The sequence below is a fragment of the Microcaecilia unicolor genome, chromosome 6 (genome assembly GCF_901765095.1).
Source record: "Microcaecilia unicolor chromosome 6, aMicUni1.1, whole genome shotgun sequence".
Lineage (NCBI taxonomy): Eukaryota > Metazoa > Chordata > Amphibia > Gymnophiona > Siphonopidae > Microcaecilia > Microcaecilia unicolor.
Window position 1 is genome coordinate 88,122,123 of NC_044036.1, and position 19,952 is coordinate 88,142,074.

General features: G+C 40.4%; 1 protein-coding gene across 1 annotated transcript in view; it reads left to right on the plus strand.

Moving 5' to 3' along the window:
* The window catches only part of PAPPA2 (pappalysin 2), a 440,672-nt gene that overhangs the window by 339,299 nt on the left and 81,421 nt on the right, over positions 1-19,952 (plus strand). Inside the window, 1 exon segment of the mRNA XM_030206931.1 lies at positions 5,929-6,038. Within this exon segment, the coding sequence (XP_030062791.1) occupies positions 5,929-6,038 (110 nt within the window).

The following is a 19,952-nucleotide window of genomic DNA, read 5'->3' on the forward strand; positions in this document are numbered from 1 at the left end:
ACATGTAGTGCTAAAAGTGTTTAAAGACAAATGGTACCCGACAGTCAAACAAGAGACTAATTCTAAAGCTCATTCTGCTATAGAGCCTGCCATGAGTGGGAAAGCGCGGGGTACAAATGTAACAAAAAATAAAATAAAAATAAAAGATATAAGAAATCATCTTGCCAGTGTTGACAAACATAAAACCGAAGATGAAATTAAAAGAATAAATGAACTTGATCGTCTTTAAAAAAAAATGATTCTGAAATGGAGCTGCAGCGTCTCATGCGCCAAAGTAGAATAAAGCTGTGCAAAAAATTTAATTCAATAAAATGGCGCCAAAATAAATAGAAATAATGCACAAGTTGAATAACTGCATTCATAATTATGTACACAGAAAAGCCTTCTCCTGCTTTCCCATGGTGTGCTTTATTTAAAATACCAGTGCAAAAAACAAGCGTAAAAATAACACCAAGAAACGCTTTTTGTTCCGCATAAGATACCTCATTCGGATCTTAATGCCCTAGATAATTTGCGTAATGCATTTCAAGATAGGAATCATCATGTATTTTGAAAGGATGACTTTGTATAAGCTTTACTTATAGTTATCTGTGTGATTTTTACACCATGCTTACACCCACATATACTTACACGACCTTTTCACTATTATTTAATATTTAGTCACGTGACTATTCAACCAGCACTGAACTCATTAATATTTATCTAAACATCACTTTTGGTATTTTATAACAATATCATTTATCTTCAACTTTTTTTCAAATCTACGTTTCCAACACTTTTTCCCATTTATTTCCAAGGTTTTGATTTGGCTCAAAGAATTCTGTAGAAAACTAGATAAGAAACAGCTGTTACGTCATCATGAACGCCACGTTTGGTGCCCTTTAAAATGGAATTACAAACAACTGTTCTGCATACTACTTTTCTTAATCCGGGTCTACTCTCGAGGTTAGAAAGTTTACACAAGGCAAGATTTATGTGCATCTTTTCCTATACAGATTATAAGTTTCTTCCTTTTTTAAAAAATTCCAAGCTGTGCTTTATAGAACACCTGTTAAAACGAAGATTTAAGATATGGTGTACCTTTTTGTAAAGAATGCTATTTTACATGACTCACTCTTCTAATAAAGAGCCGACAGACCTTTTTTGCCTAAGGTTTATTATAGCAAATAAAAGGTCACCCTTTCAAAATACATGATGATTCCTATCTTGAAATGCATTATGCAAATTATCTAGAGCATTAAGATCCGAATGAGGTATCTTATGCGGAACAAAAAGCGTTTATTGGCATTATTTTTACGCTTGTTTTTTGCACTGGTATTTTAAATAAAGTTCACCATGGGAAAGCAAGAGGAGGCTTTTCTGTGTACATAATTATGATTGCAGTTATTCAACTGGAAAACAGCTCACATTGTTATCGGAAATGAAAAAACAGAAAGGGTGTATTCTATATTAGGCACCAAAAAAATTGACACTGAAAAAAGTACTATTCTATAAGCCATGTTTAAAGTTAGGCGCAGTTATACCTGGAAGTCGCGCCTAACTTTAGGCGCAGCCATTTGCACCAATTGAAACATGGTGCAAATGTGCACACTTAAATTGGGCATGTATCCCCCCCTTATTCTATAAGAACATGCGTAAATGTTGGGAACACCTCCCCTTCCAACATGACCTTCCTATTTCTGCATCCCTTTTTTTTTTTACTCGCGCATACAATTCAGTCTTGTAAATTCCAATTAAATCTAATTAGTGCCAATAATTGCTTGTTAAGCCAATCATTGGGGCTAATTAGCTCATCATTAAATTAAATTGTGCATGCAATTGGAAACACACCCAAATTTGTGCATGTAATTTTTGGCAACTTTTATAGAACTAGGGGGAAAATGTGTTTTTTTCTGTTCGTTTTCGTTTGTTAATGACATGCAAGGACGTAAGATATATCATTTTGACATTTCCTATGTCACTGTAAACAACAACCTGTCCCTTGCGTACATACCTCATTAGCCTAGTGTCTACTTCCTTTATAGAATAGGCTCCAAGTAGTTGCCTTCTTGGTGCCTAAAGTAGGCGCACCTTTATAGAATCCTCCCTCAATTTTATAAACTTTATCTGCGCATAAATGATTATCAGGCTCATTTTCAAAGCACTTAGCCTCCCAAAGTTCCATAGAAACCTATGGAACTCAGCCTCCCAAAGTGCTTTGAAAATATGCCTCTGTATATCCTTGGAAGAATAGCCTCTCTAGACATCCAAAGATTTGTGACCAGGCAAACAGAAAGGAAGCAACAAGCAGAACACCAAACACCTTCCATAATGTCACAACATGGCATAAAACCTAAAGCTGGGTAAGGACTTCTGATGACAAAACCTTTGACTATGCAAGAGAACATGTGGCAGACAGAATTTGGAAATTATACCAGTGGAGGAGTGACATTAGCAGGTCAAGAAAAACTGGAATACTCTATCAAAGATCTGAGACTTGCAATTGTGGTACTAGGCAAACCATGCAATGCCTTTTGATCTGCCCACTTTTTGAGGGTCTCTATATGGTGTAGGATCTTGGAGAAGCCAGTTTCTAAGCACTGAAATGTTCTCTTCAGTGGAAGAAAATACAGCTTTAGTGAATAGGCATAAGAAGCAGCAGCAGCACATAGATCCATTGCAGCCATTCAAAATGACTGGCAAAGCAGGAGGTACTTTGAGGAAAATTAAAATTTATTTTCCCTCAAAAATGGAATCCATTCATAATAGGCCAAAGGCACCATGCAGCAAATCTTCACCACTGGAGCTTTCATGTAAACTTTGCATGAAGCTGTGGGAAATTCAAATGTCAGATATTGCCAAGAACTATTCTCTTGCCAAATTTAGGAGCAGTCTAACAAAACCGAGCTTAGCAAGTGAGGAGGACATTACTTGACTTTGCAGCTTCACATTTGCTAAATAAAGAATGAAAAAAAGTGAACATTCTTAAACTGCCAGCTAATTTATTTTTAAAAAATGTTGCTCAGATTGAAGTTGTGAAAGAGAGAAGAGGCAAAGCAAAAACTGAGAACAGCAAAGAAAACAGTTATTTTAACATGTATGTTGCAAGTGATTTTTTTTCATAGTGTTGGCAACCTAATCTCACGTGACTACAAAAATCTGAACAATATTTGTTTTAGACAGTTTCCAATGAACTGCAAATCTTCACCATGTTGATTTATAAAATGTATTACAATATAGAAAAAAAGCAGGTAAAAAACGAATAAAACTTAGCTGAAGAAATAAATGTTTTTGGCAGCCATGATCTCTTGTAGTATTTCATTTCTGAGCCTGGTGATGAGGTGGCCTGTCTCTCCCATAGGCATCTTCTGATGCTGGTGCAGGGATATCCAAGGGGGAAGGTGAGAGAAGGAATGGGAGTTAGCTGCAAGCACTGTGTGTTCTGAAACATGATGAAAGATGGTGGTGCTGGGAAGCCCAGCAAACACTGAAAACTCCAACTTACAGTGTTGCAAGTCTTAGATGCATAACATGCACACAAGAGATAATTCTGCAAAGCCATTCTCATTGGTATGCACATAAGTGGATAAATGACTTCTTATAGAATACAAACTGTATAAAATACAAACTGTTGGTGGGTATGCACATGGGCAGAGTATGGGCAGAGTGTGGCTGGTACATGCAACTATGAACATAGATTACACAATAGTATTATATATATACAAACGAATGAAATATAGGTGCAGGCATTTACGCCAGCTCTAGGGCTGGTATAAAAGTTCACTATCAGGCTTATTTTCGAAAGTGATCACCGGCCATCTTCCGACATAAATTGGGAGATGGCCGGCGATCTTTCAAAAGCGGCGAAATCCGTATAATCGAAAGCTGCTTTTTTGACACCATTGCCGCTTTCCTGTCGCCGAGTTGGCGAAAGTTCAAGGGGTCCTTTTGTTTTCACGACCAAGCCTCAAAAAGGTGCCCCAACTCACCAGATGACCACCGGAGGGAATGGGGGATGAGCTCCCCGTACTCCCCCAGTGGTCACCAACCCCCTCCCACACTAAAAAAGTAAAAAGAAAAACCTTTTTTGCCAGCATGTATGCCAGCCTCAAATGTCATACCCAGCTCCCTGACAGCAATATGCAGGTCCCTGGAACAGTTTTTGTTGGTTGCAGTGGACTTCAGGCAGGCGGACCCTGACTGGTTAAGTTGAAATCAGTCAAAGATAGGCCTATTATTTGGGCAGACCAATTTGGCAGCCAAATTTAGCTGGCGATGCACTGAATATTCACAGTTGGCTATATCGCGCAATATAGCTGGTTATCCACCAAGCACTAACCGAGAATATTCAGTGGGAGATAACCGGCTATCTCCCGCTGAATATTCCTGGATAGCTGGTTAAGCACTATGGGGTCATTTTACTAAGGTGTACCGAAAAATAGCCTGCACTGGTATAGGCACGTGTTCCAGATGCACACAGATCCATTTTTCAGCACACCTGTAAAAAATGCCTTTTTAAAATTATGGCCGAAAATGGACGTGTGGCAAAATAAAAATTGGTGCGCGTCCATTTTGGATCTGAGACTTTACCACCACCCATTGACTTAGCAGTAAGGTCTCATGCATTAACCGGGCAGTAATGGTCTATGCATGTAGAATGCCTTTTACTGCCCAGTTAGCAGTGTGTGCCGGAAAATAAAAAAAAATTTCCGACACGTGTAGTGGACATGCTTAAAAAATCAAATTACCGCCTGGGCCATGCAGTAGCCGAGCAGTAATTCCACATTGGCGTACATTGGGTGCATGTAGGTGCCTACGTGGCTTAGTAAAAGGGCCTCTATGTAACTATAGTGCTGAATATTGGAGGGAGGGGGGAGTTATGTTCAAAATGATGTGTCCTACCAATGCAAAGAATACATTGTAGTTCCATCAGGAGTGTTGCATTTCTGATGGTTGTCTTTCCCTCCTAACAGTACACAATAGCATATGGAGATGACTGAGAGGCTAAAATGAAATTTTGAAATGTTAATAAGAATATAAGTACTCCCATACAGGGTTCTAAGCATGGACAATTCAGGTCACAAGTACCTCGCAGGATCCCAAAGAGTAGATAGATTCCATGCTGCTTACACCCAGAAATAAGCAATGGCTGTTCCCATGTCTACCTTGTTAATAACTGTTTATCGATTTTTTTTTCCAGTGACTTGTCCAAACCTTTATAAGGTTTTAAAACAACTTATAACATTTCAGTCCTCTAGGGGTCAAAATCTTGAATTTGAAGACCAGTTTCTTCTCAGTTTCTAGAATCAGAGTATCCAAATCCCCTCCTCTCCAAGCTCTCCTTGGGGAAACCAGAACACAAAGTATGTAGTCTTCAAAATGGTGACGAGCATTCAAAGTGTAATCTACAAGAAGTTTGTCCTTTACTTGACATTTGATTGCACTTTTGTGTTCCACAATCCTTATATTAAAACATCTTCTGGTCCTGCCAATGTAGAGGAATCCGCAAGGGCACACAGCAACATAGACAACTCCCTCCATTTGCAATAGGAGATCTGCTCTAAAATGAACTACTAACCAGTCCTTGGATTATATAAAAACTCTGGTATTCATATTCACTGGACTAACAGAGCATGTTCCACATTTAAAATGTACTTAGGATAGATACAGAAAATAAATGAACACACTGAATAGGGTCTCCATTTACACTTTAAGAAGGGCAACTGGGCAGAGTAGGTGGACAGACAAATACTTGTTTTAAAATAGCAATTCTGTAATTATGCATTTAAAAATCTGATTATTTTGGTGTATTTGCAGGGGAAAAAAACAGGACTTGTATTCATTATTCTGATGAATTGATGCTTTGTGCTCTGCTCAATTCTGTGTCTAGAGAAGTAGGTATTTGCTTATATATGTCATTAATGTTCCAAATCTTTTCTATCCCACTAGGTGCAGTGTGCAATGTTTCATGTACATCTCTTCTCTGTGATCCAGTGCTACTTGCTGAAAACCTCACAGCTGAGACAGTGGAGCACTGGATGAAGCCTACCAAAGTAGAGGTGAGAAAAAAAAAAACTAAGTAGAGGTGAAAATAATTTAACCGGGCAGGAGAGACTCCTGCCTGGTTGTATTGTGCTGTCTGGCCTGAACCTAGATAGTCAGTGACACTTACCCAGATAGTGCAGCTAAATATCTGGACAGACTGCTGCCGTAGTATCCAGGTAGTACGGGGGCAGTCCAGGAGTGAACTAGTGCAGCCCTGATGTTAACCAGGTGTAGCATTATGACTGAGGGCGGGACTGGAGCCCAAGTAAGACAGAGCCATGCAGTGGTTGCAGAGAAAGGAAATGACATTTATTAAAGCTGTAGGTCAGGGACCCTGTTCTATTCAGATAGGAGGAAAAGGTAATATAAAATTAATCCATAATGTAGCAATTCCTCAGGTGGCCAGCTCCTGCAGGGCCACTGTGTATCTCACTGTCTTTCAGCACAGTAGCCCACTTTACTTGTCCATGGCCTGGTTCCTCAAGTACTCAGATTAAAATACAAAATCTGCAAGGTTCCAAGTGAGGCTTGTTCTACCTGACTATAGCAATTTACACATAGATGGTGGAGGCAGTTTAAATCACTCACTGCTTCCCCCAGCATGGCATGACTTCTGGACATAGTTCAAATCACTCACTGCTTCCCCCAGCAGGCCAGGTTCCTGGATACAGTTCAAGTCACTACCTGCTTCTCCAGCCGAGTCTGACTTCTGGCCACAGCTGAAAACATTCACTGCTTTACAGCATGGCACCTCTCTTCCCCTTGAGTGGAACAGCTGCTTAACCTTTCCTCCAAGCTTTCTCCAGCCTTGAAGAATGTTTGTTAAGAAGCCTTTCAACTTCTTCCCTTGTACCTGAGGTAGAGCAGCAATCTCCATGGGCTCACTTCCCCAGTCATCTTGGGCTTGGATCTCCTCTCCGACCTCTTTCTCCACTTCCCATTCCATGGGCTCGTCTCCCTTTATGGTCCCCAGCTGGTCATCTCCCTCCTGATTATTCCTCCTCAGCCAATCCCCCCTCCTCTCCCTCTGGATCCTGGGACTTGTAGTTCCCTTGCTGCTCCCTTTGCTTCAGGGGCGTAGCCAGACAACAGATTTTGGGTGGGCCTAGGCAAGAATTGGGTGGGCACCAAGTGTTCTCCCCCCCCCCCCCCCCCAAATAAATCTCAGCTGGTGGGAAAATGCTTCTTTCCACCTTGGCAGCAGGAATGCACTGAAAACTGAGCATGTGCAGGTGCCGTTGTTGTGGAGAGTAGCATTTTTGTTACCATCAGGGGGAAATCTTCAGCTGGTGGAGCTTGGGATTCCCACCAGTTACCACTAAACATGTGCTACTGTTGGGTGAGCCTGAGTCATAAATGGGTGGGCCCTGGCCCACCCAAGCCAACCTGTGGCTACGCCACTGCTTTGCTTGCCCCCAGGGCTTTGCAGGGGTTCTTGGGAACTGCATTCCTCCTCCCTTCTCTGGCTCTTGGGAAACGTATGCCTCCCTGGGGGGACGTTGCTTCCCAGCCCCTTGGATCGTAGGACTTGTAGTTGGAATCCCAGGTATGAAACCTACCCATCTTGCTCCTCTCCCGGATCCCTTCTTCCCTGACTCTCAGGGGTTCCTCACAATATATAGATATAGATAGTTAGAGAGAGAGAGAGAGAGAGGGAGGGAGGTATTTTTACCATTCATAGCTTTATTTAACCCTATTGGTTCTACACTAAATAAAAAAATAAATCCAGCTTCTTTCTTTCAATAAAAGCACAGGATCTGGATCCCCATCGTGAACTGAAGAAACAACTTGCTCAAGAACTGTAAAATGCAAATCATTGAAAACATGGGTGGTAAATGGAAACAAATTAGGGGACCCACAAAGACAGAATGGGTAGAGAAACTTAGTTTGGTGGCTGCTATGGAAAAGATGACAGATAGACGCAAGGGGCGTCATAATCCCAATGCAGAGGAATGGGTACATTTGGAAAAGTTTTTTCTTTCTGGTTGAAGAAATTTAATGAAGAGGGTGGGTTAAACTAAAGAAATAAGAGAAGGGGGGTGGGGGGGGGGGGAAGTGGAGGGGGGAGGGGAGGGGGATGGGGGGTAAAAAGAGGCTTGTGGAAAAATGTTCATATATTTATAAGTTGAATTGTTGAGGGAACCTGTGGTTCTGGAATGTTGTAAACCTGTTTGATCAATAAAAATTTTATAAATAAAAAAAAAGAAAACATGGGTGGCCTCAAAACAGTGAGATGACATTGGAGCATTTAAATCTCATTGATTCAATTGACTGTGGTGTTCAATCAATCTAATCTTAAGACGACATAAAGTTTTACCCACATAGACCAAGGCACAAGGACACCAAATAGCATAGATGACCTGTGCCATTTGAAAGGTGGTAAAAGTTTTCAGAGCAATATTCCATTCATTCAACACTAAAAAAACAACCAGAAAAATAAGATTCATGAACGCTATATTGTCCACGAGGAAAATGTCCCAGCTCGGGTGCACTCATGGTACCTGAAACAACAGAAGGTAAAAGACAGGGAACCAAGACATCTCTCAAATTCTTTCCATGTTTAAAAGAAAAAAAAGGGGTGAGGGTTCTTGTAGAACTAAATGAAGTTGTAAGACAGTTTTTTGTATGCAAATAAATTTTTTTTGAGTGATTCAACATCTGCTTCATTATTTGCATCAGGATGTTTTCCTGGATGACTTTTTGACGTCATCATGTCTGACGTGGGCTTTTTAAATGCACTTGTGCTTGGTTTCATGAAGCCGTTTGTCTATGAAGAGTGGTGTTGTTGCCAGATGAAGGCTGGTTTAAGTCTTTATTTAGTATTTAGAATAGTTTGTTTGGATCAACATTTCAGTGTTACATGAGTACATAAATATATAAGTATTGCTATCCTGGGACAGACCGAAGGTCCATCAAGCCCAGCATCCTGTTTCTAACAGTGGTCAGTCCAGGACACAAGTACCTGGCAAGATCCCAAAACAGTACAATACATTTTATGCTGCTTATTCTAGAAATACTGTCAAAATACTATAAGGCGTTCTACTTATTATTTCCAAAAGAACACAACTGGTATACTCAAAATAGAAAAGTAGAAAAGTTAATGCCACCAAGTACTATTCTAGTTGAATATCAGGGACGTCTCATACAGTCACATTTGGCTGTGCATACAAAAAAATCCTTGTGTCTTCCAGCCGTGACAATCTTTAATCATTGACGACCCCCACCATCCAATTTTTAAAAGTATTTTTTATACAAAAATATTAATGTGAAAGTGCTTGGGGCACACACTTTAAAACAGTAGGAAGGCGTCTGTTTTTACCACCACTATTTGTGCTATATTATGTGAAAACTCTGGCATTTAACAACTACGTGAGACTTTGTCACTTATCTGCATGCGTATTGAGAAGTGTCCAGGAACCTTTATTATCCCGACAGGACCTGTTTCGCTGGATTGCTTTGTCAAGGGATAATCCTGCAAAACCACCAATACACACAAATAGAAAATTGATAAATAAAAATACTTTCTAAATACCTTCTTCCTGAAATGCTTGGCTCGAGACTTACTTAGAAATAAGCAGTGGATTTTCTCCAAGTCAATTTAATAATGGTCTATGGACTTTTCCTTTAGGAAGCCAGCCAAACCTTTTTTAAACCCCGCTAAGCTAACTGCTTTTACAACATTCTCTGCAACGAATTCCGGAGTTTAATTACACGTTGAGTAAGAAATATTTTCTTTGATTCGTTTTACATTTACTACTTTGTAGCTTCATTGCGGGCCTCCTAGTCCTAGTATTTTTGGAAAGGGTAAACAAGCAATTCACGTCTACCCGTTCTTCTCCACTCATTATTTTATAGACTTTTATCATATCTCCCCTCAGCCGTCTTTTCTCCAAGCTAGCCATTTAGCCTTTTCTTATAGGGAAGTCGTCCCATCCCCTTTATCATTTTTGTCACCCTTCTCTGTACCTTTTCTTCCACTATATCTTTTTTGAGATGCGGTAACCAAAATTAAACACAATATTTGAGGTGGGGTCACATCATGGAGCGATACAAAGAAGAATATAATATAAAAGCAACATAAAAAAACATGAAGAAAACAATATGAAACAATGAAGTTCTGACAGTTTAAGCATTTTCAAAGCATAACGGGCTTATGTACTAAGTAATCATCTAATAATTTCCATTTACATAGCTGAGATGATACACCTAAGGAATGAAAAATTGGTTTGTCTGTATTTCTTGAACAATAAGGTCCAGTTCCACCACATGTACACATTAAGTACCGAGCTATCCTTCCAATGAGTGATGATCAATATTTGAGCCACAGTGAGGAGAAAATCCAGTAGAGACTTGGCATCTGCAGATATGTTAGAGAAAATGGATATAGATTTCCACAGTATAGTTTTCAGACGATATGATGCTTGGAATTGAAGAATGTCCTGAATTTGGGTCCAAACATCTGACTAGAAAATTTGTAGATTGGGGCATTCAAAGATAAGATGCATTAGAGTGCCCACATGACTGTTACATGACCAACATAGATCTGAGTTGCTGAAACCAGACATTTTACATTTTCTAGGAGTCCATAGTATTCTTTGATATAGAAAATACATTGGGTTAGGGATGCGGATAAAGAGGCCCTAGGACCAATCATCCAGAAAGTAGACCACTGAGAATCTTATAACGAGTCGTTCACATCCTTTTCCCACACTTGTTGAGTGCTGAGGCAAGAATGAGCATGAGATGTCTTTAGCCTCTTTATTTATTTATATGAACAACGGTGTTGTTCCAATGTTATCACCTTGATATTCTATTGTATGATATCTACCTGACATGATTATTTGTAGTCATGTAGTCATCACAAAGGCTCTAAATGGAAGTGCATTCTGTTCACTGAATCGGAATATGAATCCCCAGTTAGCTGGACTAGTGAGGAATGGGGGTGCTGTTCATACAAAGGTGCTTAGCTTTAAGAAAATAACCCCTTTTACATGTTTTCAAGGTCACTACAAGTCAGACTACGGTTCCATTTCTCCCTTTTTCCTCAAAGGCATAACAGCACAGCTATCCTAAATATTCCTTCTACCAATTTACTGTTTCTCCCCAAACTGTGGTTTGCCAAGAGTAATATTTCTTAATGTAAAAATGAAGCACATGAAAGGAAAAAATAGATTGTATAGAGCCAGAGTTCATGTCCAATATCCTTCATTTCCCCAGCTCTCTTCATTCCCTGCGTGTGGCTTCCAGAGAGTCTGGATTAGGAGAGATGACTTTTGGATACTACTGTATATCAGTTTGAATGAGGTCCTCTAAAAATCACTCACTTGGGAAGAATGTGTGTAGAGAGGGTGGAGGAAGGAAGAGAAATGTTTCAGGGTCATAAACTGTACAAGATCTAATGCTGGGCTCAATAAATTCTGCTTGGATGAGGTCCCTGCATTTGAGGTGTCTTTGTTCCCTTCGCTCTGCAAATGTTAAATAGAAATTGTATGAGAAAGGAAAAGGAATGATGGTGAGTGACTATTATTTTGGGAAAACACAGTTTTCCTTTGGCAAGAAATGGAGATGATTATATTTACAATAATAGGCATGTATTTTTGTGCTTGTCTGTGGCAGCGCTTTGAGTCTAATAGACTGCATGCACAGCTTAAGCGCTCTGGGTTTGATTCACTTGAAAGCAGGGAGATGGCAAAGAACTATTCAAAAGGGTTGGCTGAATATTTGAAATGTTAATTCTCAATTTGACAAGGTTGGCCTGGGAGGCTGAATAGTGGTGAATGGGCTGAGAATGAGCATGTAGAGGAACATTTTCGATATGGCGTCCAAGTCCGACTTTGGACGTTTTGCTGAAATCCAAGTGCAGGTTTATGCCACTTTTTGGGTATTTTTCTCTTTTGAAAATGAGCCCCATATTGAGATATTTCACATTTCACTTTACTTGTGATACCACATGTAGTTAAAGACATTTAAGCAGTTTACAGTCTAGATAAAATTAACAAGGTAAGTAGAAAAGAGGCAGAAACATAAGAAGACCTAAGGTACAATTTCCAATTTATAAGGGGATAAGGAAATAGGTTGGTTGTAGATTAATTCATCTAAGACTCAAGTGGCGGGTAGGTTGTGCAAAAGATCATGAAGACATATGTGATCATGTCGCATTGGGACATGTCCAGGCACAGCTGTTGAATACTATCATTAATCTGAATTTCTAATGGTTGGGAAGGCCTTTCTGAAATAATGAGTTTTGAGTAATGTTTTACATTTTTTTTATTGAGCGTTTTTTCTGAAAATCCAGTGATAAAGAGTTCCATAACGTAGGGGCTGTCACACTAAAACAAATGGTTCTGGCTAGATGAAAATGGATCAGCAAATGAGTTGAACTCACGAGCTGATGCTGATGTATAGAAGGGAGGTTCATTTAACCAAAGTGTGGATAAGTAGAGGAACAAATTGGTGCTCAAGCAAAGGATGTATACAGCATGGATTTTACACAACACATAGAATGATTTTTGAACAGTGGAAATATGACCCTGAAAATGTAAAACAATTGTCTATGGCAATGCCTGATTTTAACAAAATCTCAGAATCTTTTGAACATCTTGTATACATGGTAAATATGAAAATTCCGGGAACCCACAAAATGGAAAGAAAACAGCAATAGTCTTAGAAGCATTTAATTTAAGACCATCATCTGAGAGCCAATTAGCAGTAAGCTTGTGCTGATCTCAAATGAAGAAAAAGGAGTTGGATGTCATCAGCATAAACATAGAAAGAGATACCCAAAGTCTGAATCAGCAAAACCAAGGGAGCCAGAAAGATGTTAAAGAGATTAGGTCTCAGCACCGGACCTTGAGGAACTCCACATGTCAAAGTGTGTTGTTTGGATAAAGATTCAAACCAACAAACCTGGAATGACCTATTCTTCCGACAGAAGTGAAATCAAGATAATACAGTTCCTGAGATACCCAAATCCTCAAGGCGATGTAAAAGAGTGGCATAGACTTCAGCAGAATGGAGTGAAGAGATTGTTCATGCTTTGAGATATGGAATTCAATATCAGCCTCCTTGCAATATGCATATAGCTCATGATGCCTTTTCAGATATAAAAGGTTACTCTGGTGACATTGGTCTCCTATGTGAAAAGGGAGAGAATGCACAAAGGGCTAGATTCTATTTATGGAACCTGAAAAATCCACACGGTAAAACAATATGCCTAGACATATTCTCTAAAGTATGCCTAAATTTTATAGAATAGGCTTAAATTTCCACACAATATATAGAATACGCCGAGCGCCTCTCCACGTGACCAAATTTGGTCATGTCCATATAGGCTATGTTTTACTTGGCGAAAATCTCGACACCTATATTAGGTGCAAAGTGGGTGTATTCTATAATAATGCAAATAGTTTTAAGAAAAGCCCATTCCACACCCATAACCACACCCCCTTTTCAACTGTGCGACTTGGAATTTAGGCTCACCATGTTACAGAATATACTTAACAAATTGTGCACATAAATTGTAATTAATGCCAATTAGTGCTGATAATTGCTTGTTAACATCCAACTGACATCGCTGATTAGCTAGTTAACCAATTAAGTCACACCTATTGTTCTAGAATATGCTTCAATTTCCACACGGAAATTAAGGCACAATATAGAGAATTTGGGGGAAGTGTATGCAAAATGAATGACACTAGTATAAACTAACCCCACTGTTTAGTAAGCTGCACAGTAATGTCGACACAGTTCATTCAGTGAATGCGCTGTGTCGGCATTAACGCATGGCAGCCACTAGCACAGCTTAGTAAACGGGGGGGGGGGGGGGGGGGGGGGGGTAAGAGTAAGACAGCAAAATTGTTTACCTGCACTTCATTCACAAGTTTGCCTCATTTGAGCATTCTCTGTTATGGTCTTTTGGAAATGGCAACAATCCAACACATTAACAAAAAGCTTTTTCACTTTAAATGTCAAAATACAGAGGATGAACACATGCTCACATGGCAGGTCAGTGTCTGTCAAAATGTACCAAAATATTTTTCTCCTATCAGCAACATTTGTTCTCGTTCAGTGATTATGTAATGCTTTATATGTTAGGTTACCTAAAGGGGTAATTCGATGCTTACAGTTTTTCAAAATGTGCCAGCCAGGCTACTCACAGTTATAGAAAAAGCTTGACTATCATTGTGGCTTTTACATTGGCTGCCAGTTTTTTTTTTGTTACATTTGTACCCTGTGCTTTCCCACTCATGGCAGGCTCAATGCGGCTTAAGTATTATATACAGGTACTTATTTGTACCTGGAGCAATGGAGGGTTAAGTGACTTGCCCAGAGTCACAAGGAGCTGCCTGTGCCTGAAGTGGGAATTGAACTCAGCTCCTCAGGACCAAAGTCCACCACCCTAACCATAAGGCCACTCCTCCACAAGAGAAGAGTCGATTTAAGATCTTGTTTTTTTGACTCTAAGGTGTTACGACTCAATAGACCAGCTCATTTAATTCAAAAATTGGAATGGCATACTTCAGCCTAGACCATTGTGATCTAGAGAAATAATTTGGAAAGACAGTTGGAGACTGAGGACTTTCTCAGTTATAGTTCCTCTGTTATGAAATAACTATGAAAGTTAAGACAGGAAACAAATCTCAGTCTTCAGGAAGAAATTGAAAATCCTGTTAGTCTCCTTATAAGATTATCTCCATTATCCATCACAGAACAGTACATTATCATCATCAGTTCTTTTACATCATTTGTTTGATTATTACTTCTCTTAGTGATTATAAGCAATTTTATGTATTGCTATTTACTGTTGTTTTGTACATTACGCTGATTGATTTATGTATGGAGGAGCAGTATAAAAGTCATCGACATATGACACACAGCCTGGGGCAGAGGGAAATGGAGGATCATCTGCTCTAGCCGCGTAAGCGTCTACGTGTGCCCAATGCAAGCCAAAATGGTTACCGCCTGACTACCACGTGGCTTTTGCAGTAATTTCATTTTTGGTGTGCGTCCAATACGCGCGTCTGAAAAATGTTTTTTATTTTTGGGTGCACATAATGGACGTGCACAGGTCATTACCACTCGGATTCTTTACCGCTAGGTCAATGGCTGGCGGTAAGGTCTCAGATCCAAAATGGATGCATGGCAATTTTAATTTTGCCACACGTCCATTTTCAGCAAAAAATTAAAAAGGCCTTTTTTACAGGCACACTACAAAATGGATTGGTGCGCGCCCAAAACCTGTGCCTACACTACTGCAAGCCATTTTTCAGCGCGCCTTTGTGAAAGGACCCCTTAAATTGTAAAACTCCACTGTTAATATCCCCAGCAGTCAAATACTTAAGAGTCTGCCCTTCTATTTTTTTAAGTTCAGATTTCTTTATTGAATTTTTGAGGGGGTAAGCAAACATGTGGACAATGGGGAGCCGGTTGATATTGTATATCTGGATTTTCAGAGGGCGTTTGACAAAGTGCCGCACGAAAGACTCCTGAAGAAATTGCAGAGTCATGGAATCGGAGGTAGGGTATTATTATGGATTAAGAACTGGTTGAAAGATAGGAAGCAGAGAGTAGGATTGCGTGGCCAGTATTCTCAGTGGAGGAGGGTAGTTAGTGGGGTCCCGCAGGGGTCTGTGCTGGGTCCGTTGCTTTTTAATGTATTTATAAATGACCTAGAGATGGGAATAACTAGTGAGGTAATTAAATTCGCCGATGACACAAAATTATTCAGGGTCGTCAAGTCGCAGGAGGAATGTGAACGATTACAGGAGGACCTTGCGAGACTGGGAGAATGGGCGTGCAAGTGGCAGATGAAGTTCAATGTTGACAAGTGCAAAGTGATGCATGTGGGTAAGAGGAACCCGAATTATAGCTACGTCTTGCAAGGTTCCGCGTTAGGAGTTACGGATCAAGAAAGGGATCTGGGTGTCGTCGTCGATGATACGCTGAAACCTTCTGCTCAGTGTGCTGCTGCGGCTAGGAAAGCGAATAGAATGTTGGGTGTTATTAAGAAGGGTATGGAGTCCAGGTGTGCGGATGTTATAATGCCGTTGTATCGCTCCATGGTGCGACCGCACCTGGAGTATTGTGTTCAGTACTGGTCTCCGTATCTCAAAAAAGATATAGTAGAATTGGAAAAGGTACAGCGAAGGGCGACGAAAATGATAGTGGGGATGGGACGACTTTCCTATGAAGAGAGGCTGAGAAGGCTAGGGCTTTTCAGCTTGGAGAAGAGACGGCTGAGGGGAGATATGATAGAAGTGTATAAAATAATGAGTGGAATGGATCGGGTGGATGTGAAGCGACTGTTCACGCTATCCAAAAATACTAGGACTAGAGGGCATGAGTTGAAGCTACAGTGTGGTAAATTTAAAACGAATCGGAGAAAATTTTTCTTCACCCAACGTGTAATTAGACTCTGGAATTCATTGCCGGAGAACGTGGTACGGGCGGTTAGCTTGACGGAGTTTAAAAAGGGGTTAGATAGATTCCTAAAGGACAAGTCCATAGACCGCTATTAAATGGACTGGAAAAATTCCTCATTTTTAGGTACAACTTGTCTGGAATGTTTTTACGTTTGGGGAGCGTGCCAGGTGCCCTTGACCTGGATTGGCCACTGTCGGTGACAGGATGCTGGGCTAGATGGACCTTTGGTCTTTCCCAGTATGGCACTACTTATGTACTTATGTACTTGTATAATAATTACCACACAAGCATTCAGAAAATGTGATTGCCATGATACAATAGTGATGACCATTAATTCTGCCTAGGACTATGAAATTATTCAGAATCTGCCATTTCATCTAAAGAAAATATCCTTATATAAATGCCAGTTCTTGAAGGAGTTTGACCATTACATTCATCTTCCATATTGAAAAAAAAAGATCTGGACTTGTAAGAAGACAAGTTCCTTGGTACAGCTTGTAATATGCTTGCTTCTCAAAGAGAAAGGATTATATAAAATCTGGAGTCAAGAGAGAATGGGAAGCCACTCATTATTCATTTTCCTTTCATAAAGTGTAATGCTGAAGAGATCTGAGCACTGAGGGTGCAGAAGCAGATAAAAACCTGGCTCTTCTCCCAAGTCTTTAAGGGATAATTCTATATCAGTGCACATATATTTAGGTGCCTGTTTGATAAAAGAAACTATGCACCATGTTGCCTTTATAGAGTACTAGTGTAACAGGTTAGAAATGTATTTATTTTATTAAAAAATTTCTAATCCTCACCATCTACAATTCTGTGCAAAGTACAAAAAACATACATAATCAAATATCATCAAATAACAATAAGAATGAACATTAAACTTCTATACATCTCATACATTAACATAAAAACAAGTTCATATGAAAATAGAACAATATAACACAATATATTGTCACAAAATAGCAATTCATTTTGGAGAAGCTTATCCTGAAGAAATATTAAATGATTGCTGAAACAACCAGGTCTTTGAGGAAAATCATTTACATTTTTCAAAGCTCTCATCTCTTGAGGTAAAGAATTCCACAAATTTGGTCCTGCAAATGCAGCTATAATTTAGGCATGAGAACTTATTCCAGCCATATAGCTAGGGTAAGTGCTCATGTCTAGATGCTAGAGATTCACACCTAACTTATTGTATTCTATAAGAGGCCCTTTTACTAAGTGGCCGTAAGCCCACTACGGGCTTATTGCATGCCAAGCTGGGACTACCGCTGGCCCAATGTGGGTGCCAGCAGTAGATCCACCCCCATTGTGCGGCATTTGCAGAGCTAGTGGAAGTATTAAAAAAAATATTTCTGCATGGAGTTACCCAGTGGTAATTGGGCAGTGCTCAGTGGGTGATGGTAAGTGCCCCCTCATAGGGCAATGCAGTAAGAGCAATCTTAAATGCACAGCAATGTCTTTTTTCAGCCTTTTTACCCACTGCGATAAAAAAGGCATCAGCGCACAGCATAAATGGCCCCTGCCACTAGCACAGGGCTCTTTTTACCACAGCTTAGTAAAAGGGCCCCTAAGTTACTTGGGTAGGTTTCAGTCCCACCCAGATTCCACCCATGTGTATGTATACCTATAATATACACACATAGAGGGGCATTTTCGAAAGCAACATCCTAGTTGCGATTTGAACGTCCTTGCAAAACGTCCAAATCCAGGGGTGGAGAAACCCGTATTTTCGAAACAAGATGGACATCCATCTTTTGTTTCGAAAATACCGTCAGGGACGTCCAAATCCTTAAATTTTGCTGTCCCTAGACATGAACGTTTCTGATGTTCAGTGATTTTCAAAATCAAAGACGTCCATGTCAAAAACGACCAAATGCAAGACATTTGGTTGTGGGAGGAGCCAGCATTTGTAGTGCACTGGTCCCCCTGATATGCCAGGACACCAACCGGGCACCCTAGGGGGCACTGCAGTGGACTTCAGAAATTGCTCCCAGGAACATAGCTCCCTTACCTTGTGTGCTGAGCCCCCAGAACCCCCCCCCAAAAAAACCCACTATCCACAACTGTACACCACTACCATAGCCCTTACGGGTGAAGGGGGGCTCCTAGATGTGGGTACAATGGGTTTGTGGTGGGTTTTTGGGGGCTCACTGTTTCCTCCACAAACGTAACAGATAGGGGGGCTGGGGCTGGGTCTGTCTATCTGAAGTGCACTGCACCTACTAAAACTGCTCCAGGGACCTGCATACTGCTGTGATGGACCTGAGTATGACATCTGATGCTGGCATAGAGGCTGGCACGACATATTTTTAAAGATGTTTTTTGAGGGTGGGAGGGGGTTGTTGACCACTGGGGGAGTAAGAGGAGGTATCCCTGATTCCCTTCGGTGGTCATCTGGTCATTTCGCGCACTATTTTGAGCCTTAGTCGTAAGAAAAACAGGTCCGGGTGAAAACGTCCAAGATTATACCGATTTGGACGTCCTTGGGAGATGAATGTCCGTCTTCCGATTTATGTCGAAAGATGGACGTCCTTCTCTTTCGAAAATGATCCCAATGGTAACATAGTAGATGATGGTAGATAAAGACCTGTACGATCCATCCAGTCTGCTCAAGAAAATAAACTCTGTACACATGGTATGTGATACTTCATATATATACCTGACCTTGATTTGTCCTTGCCATTTTCAGGCCACCCAATCTCCACTAAGCTTCTGTGGATCCATTCCTTTGTGTTTATCCCATGCATTTTTGAATTCCATTACTGTTTGCATCTCCATCACCTCCTGTGGGAGGGCATTCCAAGTATCTATCACCCTCTCTGTGAAATAAATACTTCCTGACATTATTCCTGAGTCTGCCCCCCTTCAACTTCAGATCATGTCCTCTAGTTCTACCACCTCCTCATCTCTGGAAAAGGTATGTTTGTGGATTAATACCTTTCAAATAGTTGAATGTCTGTATCATATCACCCTTGTTTCTCCTTTTCTCCAGGGTATACATGTGTCAGGTCAGCAAGTCTCTCCTCGTGCTTCTTGTAATACAAATCCCATACCATTTTTGTAGCATTTCTTTGCACTGCTTCAAGTCTTTTTACATCCTTAGCAAGTTGTGGCCTCCAAAACTGAACACTAACAACTTGTAGAGGGGCATCGACACCTCCTTTCTTCTGCTGGTTATATCCCTCTCTATGCAACCTAGCATCCTTCTGGCCACAGTCACCGCCATGTTGCATTGTTTCTTCACCTTCAGATCCTCGGACACCATCACCTCAAGGTCCCTCTCCTCAGTTGAGCTTACCAATCTTGCCCCTTCTATCAGAGACTCTGCATGTGAAAAGAGAAGTTTCTTTTTTGTTTGTTTTTTTCCCTATTTTTAATAGGATAGGATAAAAGGAGGTAAAGTTAGCTGTTTATCAAATAGATAAGAGAATGACACAGGTAGAATCAGAATAGAATCAAACCCAAGTCTGAAACTGCACAGATTAGCTCTGAAAACACTCGGA